This window comes from Heptranchias perlo, chromosome 4, assembly GCF_035084215.1.
Source record: "Heptranchias perlo isolate sHepPer1 chromosome 4, sHepPer1.hap1, whole genome shotgun sequence".
Taxonomy (NCBI): domain Eukaryota; kingdom Metazoa; phylum Chordata; class Chondrichthyes; order Hexanchiformes; family Hexanchidae; genus Heptranchias; species Heptranchias perlo.
The window spans coordinates 99,975,142-99,999,971 of NC_090328.1; the positions used below are offsets into that span (position 1 = coordinate 99,975,142).

Below are 24,830 nucleotides of genomic sequence, written 5' to 3' on the forward strand. Positions count from 1 at the left end.
AACAATGATTAGGGAACATTGATCTCACGTGCAGGCAGTGGAGATGGTTTTGAAGCATGTGGTTGAAATGATGACTAAGTGAGAGGAGTCCACTATAAGCATCTGTAAAACATTCCAGGAAGTTTCTCATGACCTGCAGAACACACTGGAGAACGTGACAGTCCAGGAGCGATCCTCCATGAGGAGATACTAAGGACTAGTACTAGCACTGCTTCAATAGATACCCCGAGGGTCAGTCTGCACAGAGCCTCCAAGAGCTGATTGGGACCATTCAGTCTACCATAACGCTAACCAGTAGCACCTTTAAGTTGGTGCCCAGCATCGGTGTGCTGCAAGGAGTGGTCACAGAAGTTGCTGTCTCTCAACGAGCAGCAATGAGCTTGCTTACTTATGGCTCCCTCCAATGCATGCACGGGAGAGAGCTACAAACATAGACCAGCCTGCCCTGCCCTTTCTTGACATAAGAGAAAGGCTGCACAACTTCATCTCGTTAACTAAACACCTCGTAGAAGTCACGAACTAGAAGCTTGGGCAGAAACTGGCTCAAATGCCAGACAGTGTTAAGTAGTTGTAGATCGGGTGAATGCACTTTGGTAAACAGTGTTCTGGAGAATAAACATGGCTTAACCACATAGTTCTGAGCTCATTTCTGTAAATGCTTGCAACTTTTTGGAATTGGATGATGACAGAGGAAATGTAGATTTCTGTTGATGGAGGAAATGGACAAAAGTTTTTGACAATGAGGGACGTGATGAGGGGGGTGGGGGGGGAGAAAGGGTGAAGAACAGGCAGGTGTGAGAGGACTTTATTTTGTGTGCCAACTTGACTTATAGCACTGGGCTAGAAATTGTGTCCTCCTTTTCTGGCTTCTGGCTCTCCCCCTTGTACACACCCCTTATGCTGTGGAGATGGAAGCCCTTACCACTCCCCCCAATATTCATCATCACCTCCTTCAGCTTCCAGCAGCAGTAAGTCTTTCTTTATAGCAATGTTATTTAGTATGCAGCAAGCTCCAATGATTCTGGAGACTCTCACTGGACTGTACTGCAGGGCTTCACGGGATTTATCCAGACACGTAAAACGAGACATCAGAATGCCTATTGTAAGTTCCATCTCACTTCTCAGAGGGCCATTGGCCTCATTATATCAGTTCTCCCCCTCTGTCTGCGGAAGCCACTACTTCAATGGAGAGGCCTGACTAAACAATCAACCATCCTGATTCATGGCTTCAAGGCTGATATAATAGATTGGTGTACGATAAAGTAAGAAAGAACTTGCATTTATAATTGCATCTTTCATCTCCACAGGATGTCCCAAAGCATTTCATAGTACTCTTGAAGTGCAGTAACTGTTATAACATAGGCAAATGCAATAGGCAATTTGCACACAGCAAGGTCTTACAAACAGCAATGAGATAAATGACCTGATAATCTGTTTTTAGAAATGCTGGTTGAGTGATAAATGTTAGCCAGGATAATGGGAGAATTCCCCTGCTTCTCTTCGAATATTGTCATGGGATCTTTTACATCCACCTGAGTGGGCAGACAGGGCCTCGGTTTAACATCACATCCTAAAGACGGCACCTTCGACAGTACTGCACTCCCTCTGTACTGCACTGAAGTGCCAGCCTAGATTATGTGCTCAAGTCTCTAGTGGAACTTGAACCCATGATCTTCTTACTCAGAGGCAAAAGTGCTACCCCCGAGCCAAGGCTGATATGAGGATTATGACACACACAGAATAAGATTGACACTGCAGGCTAATTGAATGAAAGCTTTACTTGATCATGAAATTGAGGGGACTGGCATATTAGGCTTTGGTTGCCACATAAATTGCTCCTTGCATCTGTTGGAAACATGCCAGTCTGCAGAATTGGATAGTTAGCTCTCTTTGTTTAGCTGGTTCTATTGGAAAGAAAATGAACTGTGCAACACGCCGGAAGAGAGCATTAGTAAACTTCTTTATATAATAGTGAGCTGCTGATTAATGTGGCAAAGGTTATCAGATGCTGCCTGGAAGGATCCAAATAGCAAAAAAGTTCAAGGCAGTGGTAACTTTGACTGCAACAGTTAACACTCTTCCCCGGTGTAAGTGGGCTGCAGGTCTTCGGACCATAGTTGACATATCTCCCCACCAGCCTCAGGGGAGGGGGAAGAATGGAGAAAGTGAAACCCACTGAGGCAGTGATGTACAGAGAAATTTAAGCAAGACCTTCTAGGTCTATAAATCCTGCGCATAGGGAACAAATGTCTTTTATGATGCCTTACTCTTACAACCTCCAATCTAGTATTGGAAAGCCCATGAACCTAGTCCAAAACTGTACTTTCTGCAGAGCTGACTAAATAGATAGGCCAAGTGTTGATCAAACCTCAAGAGTACCAGATGGCTAAAATTGATATGCAGGCAAAATATCACCAACCTTCAGCTCCAGCAAACAAAATAGCTTGTCAATGCAGCATCCGCCTCATACCATTGCTTATATAGTGACTATTTTTATTGGAATCAGGTTAGGGTCAGCGTTGGAGGACAATGAAATCCACCTGACCTCATTTAAATGCATTGGGGTGGGCTCTGGGCAGGCGAAGAGAAATGGCAATTCATTGCCCCTCGAGGACAATTTGGTTGTGGATTTCTAATCAGCAGATTCGAGGTGGTAAAGCATACCACCCCATTTTACTCAGTTTTGTGCCCCAAAAGAGGAAAATCGAGCCCTCAACGTTTACAGCACAGAAGGAGCCCATTCCACCCACTGGGTCTGTGCCAACTCTTTGCTTTGAGCAATCCAAAGCTTAATCCCACTGCCCCGCTCGCTCTCCTTTTCCCTGTATCTTCCTCTGCTTCAAAATGTTTATCTACTCTTCCCTTAAAAGACCCAATGCTCCCTGTCTCAACCACTTCCTGTGGCAAGGCATTTATTGCTCTAATAACTTTGCATAAAGAAAATTTCTCCTAACCCCCCCTCACTCTCGATCACAGTTTGAAACTGATAACCACTTAGTGCTCCATGGTACTACTGTTAATAAAAACAGTAGCGGGCTTCGCCATAATTCCAGTGGAAAAGCTCAGGAAAAGGCCGGCACCTGGATAAGTTGGATCCTGTCCTTAGTTAGGAAATCCCAGTCGGCCCTGTAAGGGGCAGGAGGAGGCCACAGAGCCCCTATGCTGGGAGTACCTGCTATCCTGGCCCATAAATCACCCGGCCTAACCCTGGAGCCAGGTGCGCCAAGTCAGAGGAGGTGTAACAGGCTCCAGAAGGGCGGAAGTGGGCTCCATTGGAGGGTCCAGGCTAGAGAAGTGGTCTGAATCCCCGAAAATGGGTAATTTTTTTTAAAGTTTTACTACTGGCCCCTTACACAGGGAGCCCAGGGTGGTGAGGGGAAAAGAAGCCTGAATCTTCCGGCAGTATGGGGCAGGTGGGCTCCCGAGGTGGTGCCTATAGTGGTACAGGTGCTCACATGCCCCCTGCTAATAAGGTGCCCTCCCACTAATCCTGCGAACGCCAGGATCGCGACCCTTGCATTTCGGGGTCTATTCGCTTTAATTTATAATAAGACTGTCAATTAATCGGTTAACTTCTGCAATTAATGCAATCAATTTTTTTGGCAATTCATTTTTTTTTAACCTGTTTAATCGCGGAAGTTATGTGGAGAGGAGGGAGCAAGGCAAGGGTGGGAATGGGTTAAGGGGAGGGAAAGCCTGAGAGAGGAGGGAGCAGGGTCAAGGTGTGAATGGGATACGGGAAGGAAAAGTCAAAGAGGGAGCAGAGCAAGGGAGGGAATGGGATATGGGGAGGGAAAGCATGAGATAGGAGGGAACAGGGCGAGGGTGGGAACAGGAAAGCACGAGAGAGGGAGCAGGGCGAGGGTGCGAATGGGATACAGGAAGGAAAAGTCTGAGAGAGGAGGGAGCAGGGCGAGGATGGAAACAGGAAACAGGGTGGGAAAGGCTGAGAGAGAAGGGATAGGGCGAGAGTGGGAACGGGATACACGGAAGGAAAGGCTGAGAGAGTAGGGCGAGAGTGGGAATGGGATACACGGAAGGATAGGCTGAGAGAGAAGGGAAAGGGCGAGAGTGGGAACAGGATACACAGAAGGAAAGGCTGAGAGAGAAGGGATAGGGCGAGAGTGGGAATGGGACACACGGAAGGAAAGGCTGAGAGAGAAGGGATAGGGCGAGAGTGGGAACAGGATACACAGAAGGAAAGGCTGAGAGAGTAGGGATAGGGCGAGAGTGGGAATGGGATACACGGAAGGAAAGGCTGAGAGAGAAGGGATAGGGCGAGAGTGGGAACGGGATACACAGAAGGAAAGGCTGAGAGAGTAGGGATAGGGCGAGAGTGGGAACGGGATACACGGAAGGAAAGGCTGAGAGAGTAGGGATAGGGCGAGAGTGGGAACGGGATACACGGAAGGAAAGGCTGAGAGAGAAGGGATAGGGCGAGAGTGGGAACGGGATACACAGAAGGAAAGGCTGAGAGAGTAGGGATAGGGCGAGAGTGGGAACAGGACACACGGAAGGAAAGGCTGAGAGAGAAGGGATAGGGCGAGAGTGGGAATGGGACACACGGAAGGAAAGGCTGAGAGAGTAGGGATAGGGCGAGAGTGGGAACAGGATACACGGAAGGAAAGGCTGAGAGAGAAGGGATAGGGCGAGAGTGGGAACGGGATACACAGAAGGAAAGGCTGAGAGAGTAGAGAGTAGGGCGAAAGTGGGTTGTAGGATTCAAGGATGGGTAGCCTGAGAGAAGAGGGAGCAGTGCGAGGGCAGGAACAGAAAAGCCTGAGCCATTTGTAAGCAGAGTTCAGGGTCCACACAGTTATACCGAACATTCTACTTAGGAATACATTTGGCCAAATCTTCCTGGAAAAATAACGGCGAGTTCATGATACACGTCATTATTAATGTGCGAATCAGCTGGCAAGTTCAGGGGATGAAGAGATACGCTGTGAGTTATAGAATCATAGAATCATAGAAGTTACAACATGTCCATGTCGCCCAGTTTATACCACTAAGCTAGTCCCAATTGCCTGCACTTGGCCCATATCCCTCTATACCCATCTTACCCATGTAACTGTCCAAATGCTTTTTAAAAGACAAAATTGTACCCGCCTCTACTACTGCCTCTGGCAGCTCGTTCCAGACACTCACCACCCTTTGAGTGAAAAAATTGCCCCTCTGGACCCTTTTGTATCTCTCCCCTCTCACCTTAAATCTATGGCCCCTTGTTATAGACTCCCCTACCTTTGGGAAAAGATTTTGACTATCTACCTTATCTATGCCCCTCATTATTTTATAGACTTCTATAAGATCACCCCTTAACCTCCTACTCTCCAGGGAAAAAAGTCCCAGTCTATCTAACCTCTCCCTATAAGTCAAACCATCAAGTCCCGGTAGCATCCTAGTAAATCTTTTCTGCACTCTTTCTAGTTTAATAATATCCTTTCTATAATAGGGTGACCAGAACTGTACACAGTATTCCAAGTGTGGCCTTACTAATGTCTTGTACAACTTCAACAAGACATCCCAACTCCTGTATTCAATGTTCTGACCAATGAAACCAAGCATGCCGAATGCCTTCTTCACCACCCTATCCACCTGTGACTCCACTTTCAAGGAGCTATGAACCTGTACTCCTAGATCGCTTTGTTCTATAACTCTCCCCAACGCCCTACCATTAACGGAGTAGGTCCTGGCCCGATTCGATCTACCAAAATGCATCACCTCACATTTATCTAAATGAATCTCCAGAACCTGCTGGTCGATTTATGCCGTTTGCCTCGCACAAACAGCATCTCACATGGTCCCGTCGTTCACTAAGGTCCCAGATGCCCCGTTGCCTTCACTGCGCTGTTATCATTTCACACTTCCAGCTAGTTACGGCACAATAATAATCGAGCTGAGCTGAAGGGTACAGGAAAAAGTCTAAATAACGGCGCACGCTGCAAGATGCCCCTCTCCAACAAGATTTGGCCCGTTATCTTTACCGAAGGCTGGGAATGATCGAAAAGTAACTTTCTGTTAGTTTTCCTTTAGTTTTCAGGTAAGAGATGTTTACCACCTGACTGTCTCTGTATTATGCTGTTAATTCTAACATGTACAATCAACAATGTACTAATTTATCCACCTTACAATCAGTTTTGTCCCGGCAGACCAATTGCCCCCTGCTAACAGCAAAGATAAAGCTGAAAAATTGACACACAGGCCAAAACTGACACCAATATAACCAACATGGCAGCTAGAAACGATAAAAGGCTGGCACATAAATAGAATCATAAAATCTAACCGCACAGAAGGAGGCCATTAGCCCATCGTGCCTGTGTAGGCTCTTTGAAAGAGCTAGCCAATTAGTCCCTCTCCCCTGCTCTTTCTCCATAGCCCTATAAATTTTCCCTTTTCAAGTGTTTATCCAATTCCCTTTTGAAAGTTACTATTGAATCTGCTTCCGCCACCCTTTCACGCAGAGCATTCCAGATCATAACTCACTGCGTAAAAGGAATTCTCCTCATGTCCCCTTTGGTTCTTTTGCAAATACTTAGCAACAGCGATATCAATTAAATATGTGATTAAAATCAAGATTAACAGATTAAAATTTTTGATCATGAGATTAATTGTGATTAATCTTTTTAATCACTTGACAGGCCTGGTCTATAAACATCCAATTCCTCTGATAATAGACACATTTGGAAGACAGCTTGGAGCTGTCACATGGGATTACGTCGTATCTAGTAAAAGGCAGTATCTGGAAGTGGAGCAATAGTCAGCCCCTCAGGTAAGTATAGAATCAGAGGGAACAAGGTAAAGGCACGGAGAGGGATCAGGGCTATCAACCCAGAAAATAAAACCTCTGCCAAGTTGTTTATCGTAATAACATCTAAGAAGCAAAGTTCCCAATAGCACTTATGTTATGTAGATTCAACCTTCTTCTGCACGTGACAGATCAGAGAAGCATCCCGTTTCATTTGAGGCAAATTTCTCTCCGACTAATGCCCTGCATGCGGCATTCCCTAGGTCAATAGCGAGGAGAAATAGGAGTGGAGACCCACTCCACCCACTGCCCTCCACCCACTGTGCACACAACGCACATTTCCGAGAGACATACTCGGCACGGACAGGAAGCTCCTGTCTGTTTCATTTAACGAGAGTGCCAGTAACACAGGATGGGTGTCATAACGTACCCTGCATCATTCTTCCCAGGAGTTCCGCTATGCATCAACCTGGAAAGAAGACTTCCCATGGAAACTAGGTGTCAGAGCATGCCAGGCTGTCCCTCCAGTCGAGAGAATCCATCGAGCCACAGCTTGAAACTTCCACTTACTTCAGGTCAGGATTTTGCTCCCCACTCTTTGTTGCAACGGGGTTGCACTGGGAGGGTCGGGGCCATTTAGTTGCTGTTTCTGAGGAGACGGGGCGGGGTTGGGGGAATCAGGTAATAAAGATGCTCAGTGGCGTGGGTCTGGTAAACTGGTCCAGCAAGGAGGGTTTGCTGGCCAATTGGATGTCAAAGCTGGCAGAGGCCAAATAACTGTTGAGTTTGTGGGGGAGGAGGGAATCAGGGAATCAGAAAATGAGGAAGGGGGGGTGGGGTTCCTGAACCTAAAGGCCCGGATCTTCAAGAAGGAGGGAGGTTATATCTTTGCACTCACTTGCTCCAAAACTGCCCCATCACCACGTGATTAATAATATACTCCTTCCATTGCAAACAAATTCATCATTTATTCATTTAGGAATCAATGGGAAGCAATGACTTTCCTTTTCCCCGATTCCAGCTGCCTGGATATTCAGGCCTCTCCAATTGGGTCCCATTCCTTTGTGGAAAATTTTCCAAGAGGTCCATAAAGCAGACGGCTAAGCTCTCCTTCCCCCTCCTCTCACCCTCCCCCCACGCCCCCCCCCCCCCCCACCCCTGCTGTTTATCTACAACACCTCTGTATTTGGAGCTGTTAAATGCCCAGTTAATCTGGCGGAATGGAAATCAGCCCAGATTTTTCCAATTATCTGATCTCCTTAAGGGAAAGGAATTATCCTCCTTTCAGATGACACTGATGGAGCGTGACCTGGCAGGCAGCCAATTTCCTCAGTCTCTGCAGCTTTTGATGAGCCTCTGCTAAGGGTCTACGTGCCAGAACTTTGGAATGCCCCCACCTACGCGTTAGTTACAGCTTCCGACTCACAATTACTCAACACTGCTGGCAAGGAGTGGAAGGGCAAGTGTTATCTACACACCCACCACAGATAACTACATGTCACGGTTTCCAATAGCGCAGGGTTAATGGAGCTTCTAATTCAGAAGCTCTTGAATGTTAACAGAACTGCTTCACTCTATCCAACTCGGGTCTGCCACAATTGTTTTAATAGTAGTGTTTAGATGGAACCTCAAACACTTACAAAAAACCAGCTGGGATACCGAGGTTTTTATTCCCCCACGTTGCGTCCTTCTATTACTTTCCGGAGAATATTGTTCCTACAGTTCATCACAGAGTAGTTGTGACAAGTTACCAATTCTGGACTGACTAAAATCAGGAAATAAAATTGTTTGCCCAAGTTGGCTCCCCAAACACAATTTCCATTGTGTACCCGTTAGCCCCCATTCAACTCAGCTTCTTTGAATATTTTAGTGGCATTCCCCTTAGTGTCACGATGGGAGAGCGTCAGGGGCTGGAATGTCAGGCGCCACAATTACTCATCTTCGTGTCAGTAGGTCATGGGTTTAACCTTCACTTCAGGACTTCAGCACATAATCTAAACTGACACATCACTGGAGTACTAAGGGAGGTACCGCGTTTTACATGAGATGGAAAACCGACGTCCCTTCTGCATGTTCATGCATTATTTCCAAGAAAAGCAGAGTTCTCCCAATGTACTGGCCAACATTCCTTGCTCAATCAGCATCACCAAAACAGATTATCTGGTCATTTATCTCATTACTGTTTGTGGGACCTTGCGGTGCGCAAATTCGCTGCTGCGTTTCCTACATTACAACAGTCACTACACTTCATTGGCTACAAAGTGCTTTGAGACATCCTGAGGTTGTGAAAGGCACTATATAAATGCAAGTTCTTGCTCTAATGCATGGTTCAATGTAAAGGAGAAATCGCATTTTTGTTGTAAGAGCTTTTTACTGGAATCTGCATTAGTTTCCAATTGTGTGGTTGTGCACCAAGAAACTCTCCTATTATGAATGGCCTCAGTTGAGCTATGAACTCTGTTACTAATTAGTGAAAAGCTGTCAATGATTTCCCAACTTTCTGTGCTACCTTTAAAAGTGTCCCTCACTCTCCACATCAAACTATAATGTAACTTGAATCAGGTTATCCGTTGTCATTTATTTAGCAGATGCAGATAAATCAAGTGCCTTGTGAGTCAAAGAAACAACACATTAACAGGTGATCCTCCCACCTTCCTCCCCCCCATTTCATTCCTCCTTCCTCTCGCACCCCTTCCCCACCACACTATTCCCTACCAAGAGTGAGAAAGTGACCTACTTCCAGACTTCTGTAGTCCTGCTCTGCAACCAGCAGCTGTGGGTGTTGCAGGATGGCCAAGGGTGACTGACCTACTGTAAGGAGCATGCCTGCAGTTTTGCCGATATGCACTCCCAGCAGGTTAGACACTCTGCCAGGAGCACAACTTTATAAGATTGGCCCCTGGATTAGGTTACTGGCCTGTGGTACAATTATGGGGATCTGCAGACAATATACATTATTTGAACTTCTCTCTTGCATTTCAGGTTGCCCCTAAGCTCCTTAATTTTAATATTTCCCAATGGAAGAGGAGGAGGATGGGGAAAATGGAGGAGGAGGCAGGAAGATTAGGAGGATGAGGAAGAGGAGGATGGAGGAGAGAGAAGAGTAGTAGTAGCAGCATCACCAGTTAAGTGGAAAGACTAGAGAAACTGGGGTTGTTCTCCTTAGAGCAGGGAAGGTTAAGGGGAGATTTGATAGAGGTGTTCAAAATCATGAAGGGTTTTGATAGAGTAAATAAAGAGAAACTGTTTCCAGTGGCAGAAGGGTCGGCAACCAGAGGACATAAGCAAAGATTATGGTGCTGGCAGAAATCATGGCTTTTTTCTTCTTTTCCTTAGTTGGAGGAAATTTTGACTCATCTGACTTGATCAGACAGGCAGTCTGACAACACAGAGGTGGTCATGGAGTCACTGGGTGTCATCAGTGTATGTGGAAGATGACCCCATACCTGCGGACAATGTCATGGAGGGGCAGCAGCCAGATGAGAAAATGAAGTATCTCTCATTATCCTCCTGTATTACTCCCCTCCTGTATATAACCCACTCCAGGGACTTAAGCACATAATCCAGGCTGACAGTTCAGTGCAGTACTGAGGGAGTGCTGCACTGTCGGAGGTGCCATCTTTTGGATGAGACATTAAACTGAAGCACTGTCTGCCCTCTCATGTGGACGTAAAAGATCCCATAGCACTACTTCGAAGAAGAACAGGGGAGTTCTCCCCAACGTCCTGTCCAATATTTATCCCTCAACCAATGTCGCTAAAACAGATTATCTGATCGTTATCTAATTACTGTTTGTGGGACCTTGCTGTCCACAAATTGGCTACCGTATTTCCTACATTACAACAGTGACTACACTTCAAAATTATTTAATTGGCGATAAAGCACTTTGGGATGTCCCGAGGTCATGAAAGGTGCTATATAAATGCAAGTTCTTTCTTTCTTTACTGCAAACTGTGTCTCTACAAACTGCATGTATACATTACAACCTCATCTCATTGTTCTCTTGCACCTCGTAATTCATCCCTGTTCCTTTTTCAATCGAACATCTTGAAGTCGCCTTCATGTTAACTGCTAAAAGCAAGAATTTTACAGGGTCCATGAAATTTCCCTGGAAATGGGAGTGTATTAAAAAAAACTGAAAACTAAATTTCACCTAAACTGAGTGCTTACTGTTCACAGTACTTGGCTTTATAGTAATGTCCCCATTTATAGGTAAAAAGTACTTGTTAAAAACCTAGTTTATTCAGTGAACCTATGTTCCCAATGGGAAGCTTCACTACAATAGCACTACATTCCTATAGGTCAATCTCTGACCCACACTCTCATCCTGTGAGGCTCCCCACTGGGAGCTCAGGATCACTGGATTTAGCTTTTAACCAGTCACAAGATCACAAGATAAATTTGCGATGAGGAAGGCCATTCAACCCATCTAATTCATCCAAGTAGCAACATCCTACAGCTCCCTCCCCCACTGCGACAACATTGCTGTAAGACCATTCTGTGTGTTGCTTACTCTGTGTCTGAAAAGCTTCCTAAAATCAATTCTAAATTTACCTTTAACTACATTTTGTTCAACTCACTGTAATTTCTGAGCTACTTCCTCAGATTCCACTGTCCCTCCTAATTTAGTATCACCTTCAAATTTACTACGGTTTATTAGCACCTCCCCCCCCCACCCCACCCAGTGGCTGATGTTAAGGAGGTCAGGGTGGGGGAGAGGGAGGGTTCCCGCCCCCCCCCCCCCACCCTAACTTACCTGAATTCAGGCACGGACAGGCCACCTGCCCCAGAGGAGCAGGGGCTTTATTTAAATGGCGACGTCGCGTCCAAATAAAATAATCAGGACGGGCAGACCATTTTAACTGCGGGGTAGACTAAGGGCCGCACAGTCTTGAACCCACCAGTGAAAGCTGGCAGCAGGCAGCATCCTGGCCACAGGAGGCCCAGGTAAGTTCATTTTTATTTTACTTTCTAAAGGTTCCTTATTAGCCAGGAGGAGCCAGAGTGCATCCTCCTGGTCCCATCAGGATACCTTCGGCCTCCCCTGCCCCGGGCTTCCCCCTCTCCCGCTCGATCACAAACATTACCGATTCCCCTCACATAGCTTGCTGGGCACCGTTTCTGTGGCTTAACTGGCGGCGGCCTAACGCCCCGGGAATTTCCACTCCTGCCCACCGGCATTGACATCAACCCTGCCGGCTTCAAACGGGAGTCAGTCGGGGTCTGTAAATGAGGCCTGGGAGTTAAAATCTCCCAGGTCTCGTGCTTTAGGGAGCCAGACGGATCTCCATCCACTTTGACCCCCGCACCCCCAATTCCCGTCCCAAGTTTGAATCAGGGCTGAAATCACTGATGTAAATTAAAAACAATAGTGATTCCAATACTGAGCACCAGAGGACCCCGTGCTGAATTTCCCACCATGCCCCACATAGCTCCTCTAACATCTAACCATCATTTTCTACCTTTCAGCCAATTTCTTATCCATTCCCAAGATGAATCTCCATTGCTTTGAGTTTGACCAACAGCCTTTCTTGTGGAACCTTGTCAAAAATCCTTCTGGAAATCTAGTAACACCACTAGGTTTAACCACTGTCCACTTGGGTTATCGCTTCCTTTAGGAAGTCAAGAAGGATCATCAGGCAGGGTCTTCCCCTTCTGAATCTATGGTGACTACTGTTTACTAGATGACTTTCTGTACAATAACCAAGTCTACACCTGATAATCAATTCCATTATTTTACACAGGATTGAAGACTAATGGGTCAATAGTTGTCTCTGTCTGATTTCTCCCTCTTTTTTCAATAGAGAGAAGTACCACATTAGCCTATTGTTTCCAATCTACTGCTTGTTCTCCCCCACAGCACTCAGCCCAATATTGAGGTCCCCAATATACAGTAGGTGTCAAACATAACTCCATATATAAAATCATACAAAGTAACACAGAGTTAAGCGCCGAAACATTGACCAATCAGCCTACGTTTTCCAAGTACGCACCCAGCAGCCAAGAGTCTTGCCCGCGGCCAACACGTATTAGAAAGAAATGGGCGCAATGACCCCGATTTCCCATCCATTGGCATGAAGGGATTCCTGGTTGCCCTGTACTCGATAAATTACCCCATTGTTTCCCTTTCAGACGCTAAATCAACCTGCTTCCGACTCACAAGTCTACTTTCCACTTGTAACACATGGTCAGTGGGTGGATTAGGACTAGTGTATGAACCAGTCACTTTGCCACACCTGTAAATATTGCCCAACACTAACCCTAGACCAAGGGTGTCCAAGCTTTTGTCTTGGTGGGTCCCATAGCTGCGTACCATGGAGTCTCAGGGTCCACAGATAAATTATAAATCTACATTCTCATTAACCTGCAGCTATCTTCAGTTGCTGATGCTAACAGATCTCAGTGTTCTGATTTAGGATTTATCTACCAATGAGGCAACAGCGCTAAGGGCAGCCCCTTTCCAAAACTCCAAACCCATAAAATTCAAGCAGGACAAGCCAATAAGCAACAAAGTTAGCACTGTGCGTTGACTGAACTCAAGGGTGTTAGCATAGAACTTGCCTGCCTCCAGCCTGACTGGATCAAATTACACATTCCAGTCAGCGTGCTGGGTGAGTGGTGTCCAGTTACACCTCTTACTTCCCTGTGTTGTCTGTACACTTGTACACGGAGTGGATACGACGTTGCTAGTAAACGCAGCCCAAATTTAAACGACTGGGACTGAATTGCCTGAGCTTGAATGCACTTTGAACAGTCCTGCCCTACACCACTCATAATTGTAATTCACTCTAGCCAACAGTTCCATATGGAGTCCTTCTCCCCGCTATCTCTCCATTCTATATAATTACAGCACATCCAAGGAAAATGAAACAAATGCAGCCGGAGGAAGCTGCACAACAGTTTAGATCTCCACTGTATTTAATTCTCCATTTAGAATTCTCCATTTAGAAACAGGTTCATCACCTCAACTAATTAAAATGCTCTCAACAAATTGCAACGTTTGTACGACTGATGATACAGTTAAGATACTCCTGCGTTCCGACCGGGGTTTTTTTCCCCCCCGATCGTCTTACTCTACCTCTGGTGAAGAGCCTGGTTTTTTCTTCAGCTCTTCACATTTCCGTAGTTTGCAGATTTGGTGGCCGGTTTTGCGATTCCTGCAGCTGCTGCACTCTCCGCAGTTGATCAACCTCCTGCAGGGCGCGCACACCCCGCACCTTTTCCGCTTCTTCTTGGCGGGGTGTCCGCCGGCTCCCGTCACATGGTGCAGGGGGCAATCTGTCAGGCTGGCAAGCTGCAGCGCGCCGTCTGACATCGCCGCGAGGGCGGCGGGAGAGTGCAGGGCTGTCATGATGATGATCCCTGGGGGCAAGGAGATAGCCCCCAGAGCTGGAAATGTAGAGAAAGCCCCAGCACGCTCCTGAAGAGCCATTAGCTCCGCTTCGGAAGCACTGCATTCAGCCTCGTTCGTGTAATCCCCAGCTGAAGTTTTGCTGTGTTCGGGAGACGAGGTAGTGACTGGATCATTATGCACAATTTGCAAAGTCCCTGGCAGCCTGTCACTCTTCCCCGGCCTCTGTGAGTCACTTCTATGCACATGGGTCCTATTAGAATTTATTGGAGCCGGTTTCCTTCCCCAGAGCACGGCAGTGTCATTATTCCAAAGTGATCCGCCTAATCTGGCGTTAGGAAAGACTGGTGTCACTGTGCACGGTCCCTCTGCAGCCTGCCTAGGCGATCGGTTAGTTTTGCTGCAATTTGCTGAAAGCCTGTAACTTTCGTCTTCGGAATCAGAATCCACCACCACGACGTTTACTTCATCCTTTTCCTTCCCATTGTGCGGCTTTTCGTCGCAAGTGTTCTCAGTGCAAACAATGCCTCTTTCACAAGACATAGCTCTGTTCAAACCAACAGCGTGACAGACCTCCCAGGGAACTTCCCTTACTGCCGAGCGTGTGTGGCTCACAGTACTGTCAATGTGTCAGACTTTCGGCTTATTATATCTTTTTAAGTGAAGCAAGCTGCTCGTAGCACTGAAACAAAACACACAGAGGCTAACGTTAAAATCTGGAAGCTAAGAACTAAAAATGTGCAAGGCAGATCATAACGTTGTTACAGTGTGTACTGTATTTAGTACAAGGCATAAACAGCTGATGGGTCCAACCCCCCTTTTTTGAGTTGATTAGTTTATTCTGATATACTGCTCTGATGGTCTGGTAGTTTTAGTGAAAAGGTTCTGGGTTTCAGATTTGCCAAAGATGGTCAGGAATAGAGTGTGCTGAGCAGACTCGGCAGTTCTTTCAACTGGCCTGCCCTCACCGGGGAGAAATGGGGTCTTGATGGAAGCCCTCAGGCGTTTAGTGGCACACAGAGTCCAGGGAGTGGAAAAAATAGTGATACAGTAATGAAAATTACACAAACACGGCGCTCACATCTGCTGTTACATAAATTGTTCTCCTTCTGGCTAAACAGGGAGCAATATCTGGAGGGAGAGATTTTTCAGATGACACTCCAGGCCAAGGGTGCGCTCGTCGGCCGCTTAATCTCGGAGAGGCACACGTGAAGTTTAAATCCATTAATTTGCAGATATCTCTCCTCGCTGAAACCAACAGATCTTGGTGTTTTGATTTAGGATTTAACCACCGTCACGTTTCAGGACTATTTGGTCTGGGATGAATTTCTGCTAAGATACTGACTTTGAAGTTAAATTCAGCTTACAAGAGGTTCAAGCCACACACAATACAAGCTATCTGGGAAAGCGTATTTGGCCCAGCAGCTGGGACCAGACGAAATATCTGTCAGAAATAGCGTTCCTTGCATACCATGTCAGTTTTAAGACAATGGAGTCCATTAATACATCCCAGTAACATTCACATGTAATATGTTGCAATTGTCCAATTCATTTGAGTCCAGTGGAGGGGCGGGGGGTGGGGGGAATATACACCTACAAAGGCAATCTCAAGTATCATTGACAGCTCAACTGACGAATCACCAACATGAAGATCTGGGGAGGGTTAGAAGTCAAGCATTGCCTAACTGGAACACAAGCTCAGGCTGCAGAAGTTTGAATTGAAAACAATCAGAGGGAGAGGTATCACTTCCTAAGGACAGAACTGACTTGTTTAATTGATTTTGCTTATCTGTAAAGGGAATTTGTCCCACTAACAGGACACTATTTTCCACGTTACAAGGAACATTATGAATTTCACTGAAAGCTATGTTCTGTTCAACAACTTGCATTTATCTAGCGCCATTAACGTAGTAAAACGTTCCAAGGTGCTTCACAGGAGCGTAATCAGGCAAAATTAAACACCGAGCCTTTAGGACATGTGACCAAATGCTTGGTCAAAAAGGTAGGTTTTAAGCAGCATCTTAAAGCTGAAGAGGTGTAGAGGAATTCCAGAGCTTAGGGCTTAGACGCCTGAAGTCACAGCCGCCAATGGTGGGGTGAAGAAAGTGGAGGCCAGAATTGGAGAAATGCAGATTTCTCAAAGGTTTGTAGAGCTGGAGGAGTTATGGAGATAGGGAGGGGTGAGGCCATGGAGGGATTTGAACATGAGGATGAGAATTTTAAAATTGAGGTGTTGGTGGACCAAATTGAAATAGGATAAACCAAATAAGAACTAGAAGCACAAATGGGATTGAGTTGTTTGGGCTTCAAGGGTCAAATGGCTGCTGCATTTACCTACCATAATAGTGACAAAACTTCAAAAGTAATTCACTGCCTGTGATGTGCTTTGGAAAGTTCTGAGATTGTGAAAGGCACTATATAAATGCAAGTCTTACTTTCTGTGATTTCTCCTTTCTTTTAAAGAAATGTGAAATTTTGTTTGATAACGCTCCTGTGAAGTGCCTTGGGACATTTTACTACGCTAAAGGTGCTGTCTAAATGCAAGTTGTAGTTGTTGTTGTGTTTATAGCGCCTTTCACGATCTCAGAATGTCCCAAAGCACTTCACAGCCAATTAAGTACTTTCTGAATTGCAGTCACTGTTGTAAATGCAGCAGCATAAATTGCACAAAGCAAGGGTGCACAAATGTCAATGAGATAATGACCAGATAATCTGTTTAGTGATGTTGATTGAGGGATAAATATTGGCCAGGACACCGGAGAGAACTCCCAGCTCTTCCTCCAATAGTGCCATGGGATCTTTTACCTCCACTTGAGAGGGCAGATGGGGTCTTGGTTTAAGATCTCATCTGACTCAGAAGCAAGAGTGCTACCACTGAGCCACAGCTAACATTGTGTGGGACAAAGCATGATTGATTGGCACCCCATCCACCACCCTAAACATTCACTCCCTCCACCACCGGCGCACTGTGGCTGCAGTGTATACCATCTACAGGATGCACTGCAGCAACTAGCCAAGGCTTCTTCGACAGCACCTCCCAAACCCACAACCTCTACCATCTAGAAGGACAAGGGCAGCAGGCACATGGGAACAACACCACCTGCACGTTCCCCTCCAAGTCACACACCATCCCGACTTGGAAATATATCGCCGTTCCTTCATCGTCGCTGGGTCAAAATCCTGGAACTCCCTACCTAACATCACTTTGGGAGAACTTTCACCACACGGACTGCAGCAGTTCAAGAAGGCAGCTCACCACCACCTTCTCAAGGGCAATGAGGGATGGGCAATAAATGCTGGCCTTGCCAGCGACACCCACATCCCATGAATGAATAAAAAAAATATATGATCATCCTGTGCCTTTTTAAAAAAAAAACAAAAAGGCCACGCACCCAAGAGCAGGAAGTGCATGCCAGAGGTACTCACCTTGGGACTTCGCAGCACTCGCGTAGCTTGTACAGATGCCAGCTCAGAGACACACACCTCTCAGAGGGTGATCAGTTTGAGAAGTGAAATACAGTGCAAGGCATTGATCGTGTGTAAGGAAGAGGCAGAGGAGATGAGTTGACTGCTGCTGTGCAGATGTGCAGTATAGCCATGGGCTCTGTTGCTTTGTGATTTTGGCCTGGGAGCTGATGAAACTAGTGAGCAAGGCAGCTGTCTCATTCTACAAGATGATGTGAGCTGGCTTGGCTAGATTTGCAGATTCTGCCACCCAGTTGTATAATGTTATGCAATGCGAGACGTCTGCTCTGCAGACTGCCATTGAGCAGCATCCAGCATCAAAGGCTATGCAGGGGAGACCTCAGGCATGGAATCAGTGAGCACAGCGAAAGCATCTCACAGAAATGTTTGCTGCTGCTGATGCCAAAACATTGAGGTCCACAGGCAAAGAGATGCTAAAGGCCACTTAGATGCGTTTGAAACATATTATTAGGGACTGTCATCAACAAAGGATTTTGGAGGCTTTGTAAGTCTTCGTTCTCATCGGTGGCCACAAATGTCCATTGTGTGCAGGAGCTCCCAAGTATCTGTCAGTCCCTGGCCAGCAGCTGTCACTGGGCAAGTGACAGGTGAAGCACCCCAAAGCACGCAGGTCTTCACATCCTGAATAGGACAGGCTATTCCTACCAAGCTGGCAGAACATTCTGGGTCGGCAACATGTAGAGTTACACAATCATTGGAATCACCAGCAGGTCCCCAGGAAGTTTCTATACCTATCCCTTTCAGCAGAGTATCACTCAGGAATATTACGTGAGAAGGAACAGAGTGCAATAGTTCAAACAGCTTATTCTGGTGCCCAAAAAAGCCAGGCCATTTTAATTAAAATGTACGTACAAAGTTCTGCTTTCTTATGGACAAGGCGTGGGGCACTGTCTGGCTGCAGGAGACACATACTACACTTCATTCTTTTCCTGAGGCCTGCTTTGCTGAACCTCATGCAGACTCAGCTTTCAGTGCAATAGTGTGCATCTAACATACCTCATTTTACCAGAGGAACACACATTAAAAGTGCTGCTTTAAGAGACTAGAAGTTTGCTCTATTATATTCTTTCTTGGCCCTCTGTTGTGGGGTCTGGGAGTTTGGCAAAGGTGTTATTGGGCACAATTGGAGCGAGTAGTCCATGCCTTCCAGAAGCCATCTTGCCTTCTGCCTTTCCCCTCAAATAGTTGAAGAACCTTCAGTTCCCTCAAGCTCCATACATAGTCAGCACTCAATGGAAAACCAGCATTAACTTCTGAGGAAGCAATAACATATACTATTGATATGAAGGGAGAGGCAAGCAGAAGGAAGATGGAGGGGGCAAATAGTGGGGAGGGGGAGGAGAGGATGTAGGGAATAGGGGGAGAAAAGCGTGGGAGGAGAAGAGGCAGGGGACAGACAGAGAAGACAAGGAGAGAGGCAGAGAGAAAATGAGACTGAGTCAGAGAAGGGGAATGATACAGAAAGGACATTAAAAAGGAAACAATTGCTTCAGACTGGGGCACAAGAGTGTAGAATCCAGATTTTAAGCAAATAATTGCAAACTATGTTGATAGTCGTGCTGAAGTGCTAGGTTTCAACATTTCTTGCATTCCACATTTGTACGAGTTGAAGTTACATGAAAATATTAGTGAGTTCACTTCTTAAAACATGTGTCTCTTCATCAATGTACACATTCTTATTCTGGATGTTGAGCTTTGACAGATTGGCCCAGTCCTGCAACCATGTCACAGGATCTCAAACAACCAGGGGAGGGAAGGTGAACAACAGCTTAGAATTTACTTCACTCAGAGGAGGTGGAACAGACTGCCCCAAGACACATGGGAGGTGGACAGGATCAGCAAATTCAAGAGGGAGCATCGACACTTTTTGGTGAAAGAATCAACAATATGATTCAAACCACTGGTCTTTTCCAGTACTGCATATTCCTATAGCCACCTCAGCTACCAGAGCAGCAGTTTAACATCTCATCTAAGTGCAGTACCTCTGACAGTGCAGCATGCCCTTACAGGTGTCAGCCTTGGTTCAGTGGTAGTACTTTTGCCTCTAAGTCAGAAGGCCATGGGTTCAAGTCCAGGACTTGAGTACATAATCTTGGCGACTCTTCAGTGAAGTGCTGTGCTGTCTTTTGGATGAGACATTAAGCAGATGAAACATTTAATCCTCTCACATGGACATAAAAAATCTCATAGCACTACTCAAAGAAGAGCAGGGAAGTTCTCCAGCTGTCCTGGCCAACATTTATCCCTCAATAACCAACATCACTAAAAAGAAATCAGATATTTAACTCATTGCCGTTTGTGGGACCTTGCTATGTGCAAATTGACTGCCGCGTTTCCCTACATTACAATAAGTGACTACATTTCAAAAATACTTCATTGGCTGTGAAGTTCTTTGGAACATCCTGATACGAGCTATATAACTGCAAGGTTTTTCTGGCAACATACAACATAGGGTAGTGATGGAGTGCCTGAGGCCAGTCAGAACGTGACCAACCCAGACTATTGGACAGTGCTGCACTCCCCTTGTGCAGTGTTAGAAAAATATACGGAATGACACATATTACAAACCCATTTAACGATAACACATACACTGAGCTTCATCAGCAACTGAAAGGAGGGAAAGCAAGTTAATAATAATCAGTCTCTTCACATGTGCTGAAAGGCATCCTAAGTTGTACCATTTAAACACTGATCTTTTTTAAGTGACCGATATCAAAAGGTCACCTTGTTGAAGCCAGGACCAGGGTCTGGTCAGTGCTGATGGTAAGGGAGCTGTCAGTGAGAGGTGGGAGGCAGGGAGCGAGGGGCTGAGATCATAAGAGCCGCGCTCCACATATACAGCAGCCAGAGGCAGGTTGTGCTGCCACCGTCCAACGCTTCGAGCACCAGCCGCGGCAACTGGAAGGAGACAGAAGCCGGAGGAACCGAACATCACCCCCTTAGGACACCGAGGAGAGAGGCTGAACCCGTGTCAGAGAGACAGCCCCGGACAGCCCCCCGGCTCACCCCGGACACACATCCCCCGCTCCTACCTGAGACCAAACTCCGCGCCATCCAGGAAAACTACGAAGGAAATGAAGGCAGATAGCCCCCTCCTCCGCTGCTCACTCCACTGCTCCCCGCACCGGCTCCGCGGGTTACCCTCCTCCGCTCCGCTGCCCCCCCGCACAGGCTCCGCTGCCCTCCTCCGTTCCCCGCACGGGCTCCGTTCCGCGCTCCCCGCACGGGCTCCGCTGCCCTCCTCCGTTCCGCGCTCCCCGCTCCCCGCACGGGCTCCGTTCCGCGCTCCCGCACGGGCTCCGTTGCCCTCCTCCGTTCCGCGCTCCCCGCACAGGCTCCGCTCCCCGCACGGGCTCCGTTCCGCGCTCCCCGCACGGGCTCCGTTCCGCGCTCCCCGCTCCCCGCACGGACTCCGCTCCCCGCTCCCCGCACGGACTCCGTTCCGTGCTCCCCGCACGGGCTCCGTTCCGCGCTCCCCGCCCCCCGCACAGGCTCCGCTGCCCTCCTCCGTTCCGCGCTCCCCGCACGGACTCTGTTCCGCGCTCCCCGCACGGGCTCCGCTCCCCGCACGGGCTCCGTTCCGCGCTCCCGGCCGGGTTTTGTTTTGCTCCATTCCGTCTCCTGTCTCCCTGTCCCGGGGACCGAGCCGCCCATTGGTTCTCGGCAAGTATTCCTGCACGCTGATTGGGCGACCTCTTATTTATCGCATGATTCTGATTGGCCACTGTGCGCCGGCTCCAGTGAGCTCCGATTGGCTTCTTCTGTGTTAAAATGTATCGGTCTTGGAGCATCCCATTGGCTGTGAGGCTGATTCAACTCAATGTCCACAATGAAGTGTCAACCAGCACACTGAGCCTGGGCAGGGGGCATGTGGGCAGTGCAGGTCAAGGATTGATGGACCAGTGTCCAGTTGTGCGGCCAAAAACCGTTCCAGAGCGACGTGACGTTGATACAAGATTAAATGTAAGAGACGAGATATCCTGGTGAGGTTAAGAAACAATAAAGGTGCCATTACACTACTGGGTGTATTTTTTAGGCCACCAACTAGTGGGAAGGATATAGAGTAGCAAATTTGGAGGGAAATTACAGATGGGTGCAAAAGCCATAGGGTAGTGATAATGGGGGACTTCAACTATCCTAATATAGACTGGGCTAGTAATAATATAAAGGGCAAAGAGGGGGAGGAATTTTTGACGTGTGTTCAGGAGAACTGTCTCGACCACTACGTTTCCAGTCCAAGGAGAAAGAAGACATTACTGGATTTGGTTCTGGGGAATGAGACGGGGCAAGTGGAGCAAGTGTCAGTGGGGGAACATTTAAGGAACAGCGATCATAGTATCATAAGGTTTAGAATAGCTATGGAAAAGGACACGGACCACTCTAAAGTAAAAATACTGAATTGGAGGAGGGCCAATTTCAGTGAGATGAGAACAGATCTGGCCCAAGTAAATTGGAATCAAAGATTGGCAGGCAAAACTGTAATTGAACAATGGGCGGGCTTTAAGGGGGAGATTATTCGGGTACAGTCTAGGTACATTCCCATGAGGCAGAAAGGTAGGGCAACTAAAGCAGGAGCTCCCTGGATGACAGAAGAGATAGAGAGTAAGATGAAGCAGAAAATAGGGGCGTATGACAGATGTCAGTTTGATAACACAAGTGAGAACCAGGCTGAATACAGAAAGTTCAAAGGGAAAGTGAAAAAGTAAATAAGAGGGGCAAAGAGAGAGTATGAGAATAGACTGGCAGCAAACATAAAAGGGAATCCAAAAGTCTTCTGTAGGCATGTAAACAGTAAACGGGTAGTAAGAGGGGTGGGACCAAATAGGGACCAAAAAGGAGATCTACTCATGGAGGCAGAGGGCATGGCTGAGGTACTAAACGAGTACTTTGCATCTGTCAAGGAACAAGGTGCTGCTAGAGTCTCAGTAAAGGAAGATTTAGTTGAGATACTGGATGGACTAAAAACTGATAAAGAGGAGGTACTAGAAAGGCTAGCTGTACTTAAAGTAGATAAGTCACCCATCCGGATGGGATGCATCCTAGGTTGCTGAGGGAAGTAAGGGTGGAAATTGCGGAGGTACTGGCCGTAATCTTCCAAACATCCGTAGATACGAGGGTGGTGCCAGATGACTTGAAAATTGCAAATGTTACACCCTTGTTCAAGAAAGGTGTAAAGATAAACCCAGCAACTATAGGCCAGTCAGTTTAACCTCAGTGGGGGGGACATTTTAGAAACAATAATACGGGACAGAATTAACAGTCACTCGGACAAATGTGGATTGATTAGGGAAAACCAGCACGGATTTGTTAAAGGCAAATCGTGTTTAAGTAACTTGATAAGAGTTTCCTGATGAAGTAACAGAGAGGGTCGACGAGGGCAATGCAGTTGATATGGTGTATATGGACTTTCAAAAGGCGTTTGATAAAGTGCCGCATAATAGGCTTATCATCAAGATTGAAACCCATGGAATAAAAGTGGCAGTAGCAGCATGGATACAGAATTGGCTAAGTAACAGGAAACAGAGAGTAGTGGTGAACGATTGTTTCTCGGACTGGAGGAAGGTGTACTGTGGTGTTCCCCAGGGGTCGGTACTAGGACCACTGCTTTTCTTGATATATATTAATGACTTGGACTTGGGTGTACAGGGCACAATTTACAAATTTGCAGATGACACAAAACTTGGAAGTGTAGTGAACAGTGAAGAGGATAGTGATAGACTTCAAGAGGATATAGACGGGCTGGTGGCATGGGCAAATATGTGGAAGATGAAATTTTATGCAGAAAAATGCAAAATGATACATTTTGGTAGGAAGAATGAGGAGAGACCATATAAACTAAAGGGCACAATTCTAAAAAGGGTTCAGGAACAGACAGATCTAGGGGTATATGTACACAAATCGTTGAAGGTGGCAGGGCAGGTTGACAAAGCGGTTAAAGAAGCATTCGGGATCCTGGGCTTTATAAATAGAGGCATAGAGTACAAAAGCAAGGAAGTCAGGATGAACCCTCATAAAACACTGGTTCAGCTACAACTGGAGTATTGAGTCCAGTTCTGGGCACTGCACTTTAGGAAGGATATGAAGGCCTTAGAGAGGGTGCAGAAGAAATTCACTAGAATGATTCCAGGGATGAGGGACTTTAGTTACATGGATAGGCTGGAGAAACCGGGGCTGTTCTCCTTGGAACAGAGATTTGATAGAGGTATTCAAAATCATGTGGGGTCTGAACAGAGTAGGTAGAGGAAAACTGTTCCCACTGGAGGAAGGGTCAAGAACCAGAGGACGTAGATTTAAGGTGATTGGCAAAAGAACCAAAGGTGACATGAGGAAAAACGTTTTTACACAGCGAGTGGTTAGGATCTGGAGTGTACTGCCAGAGTGGGTGGTGGAGGCAGATTCAATCGTGGCTTTCAAAAGGGAATTGGATAACCACTTGAAAGGAAAAAAATTGCAGGGCTACGGGGTCAGGGCGGGGAGTGGAACTAGCTGGATTGCTCTTGCATAGAGCCGACACGGACTCGATGGGCCGAATGGCCTCCTTCCACGCTGTAATCCTTCTATGATTCTATGACTTAGAACAGATGGCAGGAGAAACTTCTTTACACAGAGGGATGTGAGACTGTGAAATTCACTCCCAGGATTAGTGGTAGAAACGATGTCAACATTCAAGGTTGTAGTAGCAAGATAGTACGATACAGCACAGAAGGAGGACATTAGGCCCATCATGTCTGTGCCGGCTCTTTGATAGAACTGTCCAATTGTTCCCACTCGCCTGCTCTTTTCCCATAGCCCTATAAATGTTTTCCCTTCAAGTATTTATCTAATTCCCTTTTGAAAGTTATTATTGAATCTGCATCCACCACCCTTTCAGACAGTGCATTCCAGATCATAATAACTCGCTGCATAAAAAAATGTTTCCTCATGTTGCCTCTGGCTCTTTTGCCAATCATCTTCAATCTGTGTCCTCTGGTTACTGACCCTTCTGCCACTGGAAACAGTTTCTCCTTATTTACTCTATCAAAACCGTTCATGATGTTGAACACCACTATCAAATCTCCTCTTAACATTCTCTGCTCTAAGGAGAACAACCCCAGCTTTTCTAGTCTTTCCACATAACAGAAGTCCCTCATCCCTAGTACCATTCTAGTAAATCTCTTCTGCACCCTCTCTAAGGCCTTCACATCTTTCCCAAAGTATGGTGCCCTGAATTGAACACAATACTCCAGCTGATGCCTAACAAGTGTTTTA

The 24,830-nt window shown here is 46.6% G+C and overlaps 1 protein-coding gene across 2 annotated transcripts in view; it reads right to left on the reverse strand.

The window, feature by feature from the left end:
• LOC137321150 (CXXC-type zinc finger protein 4-like) overlaps positions 1-20,979 on the reverse strand; it is a 55,056-nt gene extending 34,077 nt beyond the window's left edge. For both annotated transcript variants that reach the window (XM_067983398.1, XM_067983397.1), the window contains exons 1-2: positions 20,615-20,979; positions 13,824-14,778 (exon numbers count right to left, since the gene is read on the reverse strand). In XM_067983398.1, coding sequence (XP_067839499.1) covers positions 13,824-14,639 — 816 coding nt within the window. In that variant the 5' untranslated portion in view covers positions 14,640-14,778; positions 20,615-20,979. The remainder of the gene's footprint in view (positions 1-13,823; positions 14,779-20,614) is intronic.
• Positions 20,980-24,830: the final 3,851 nt, after the last annotated feature.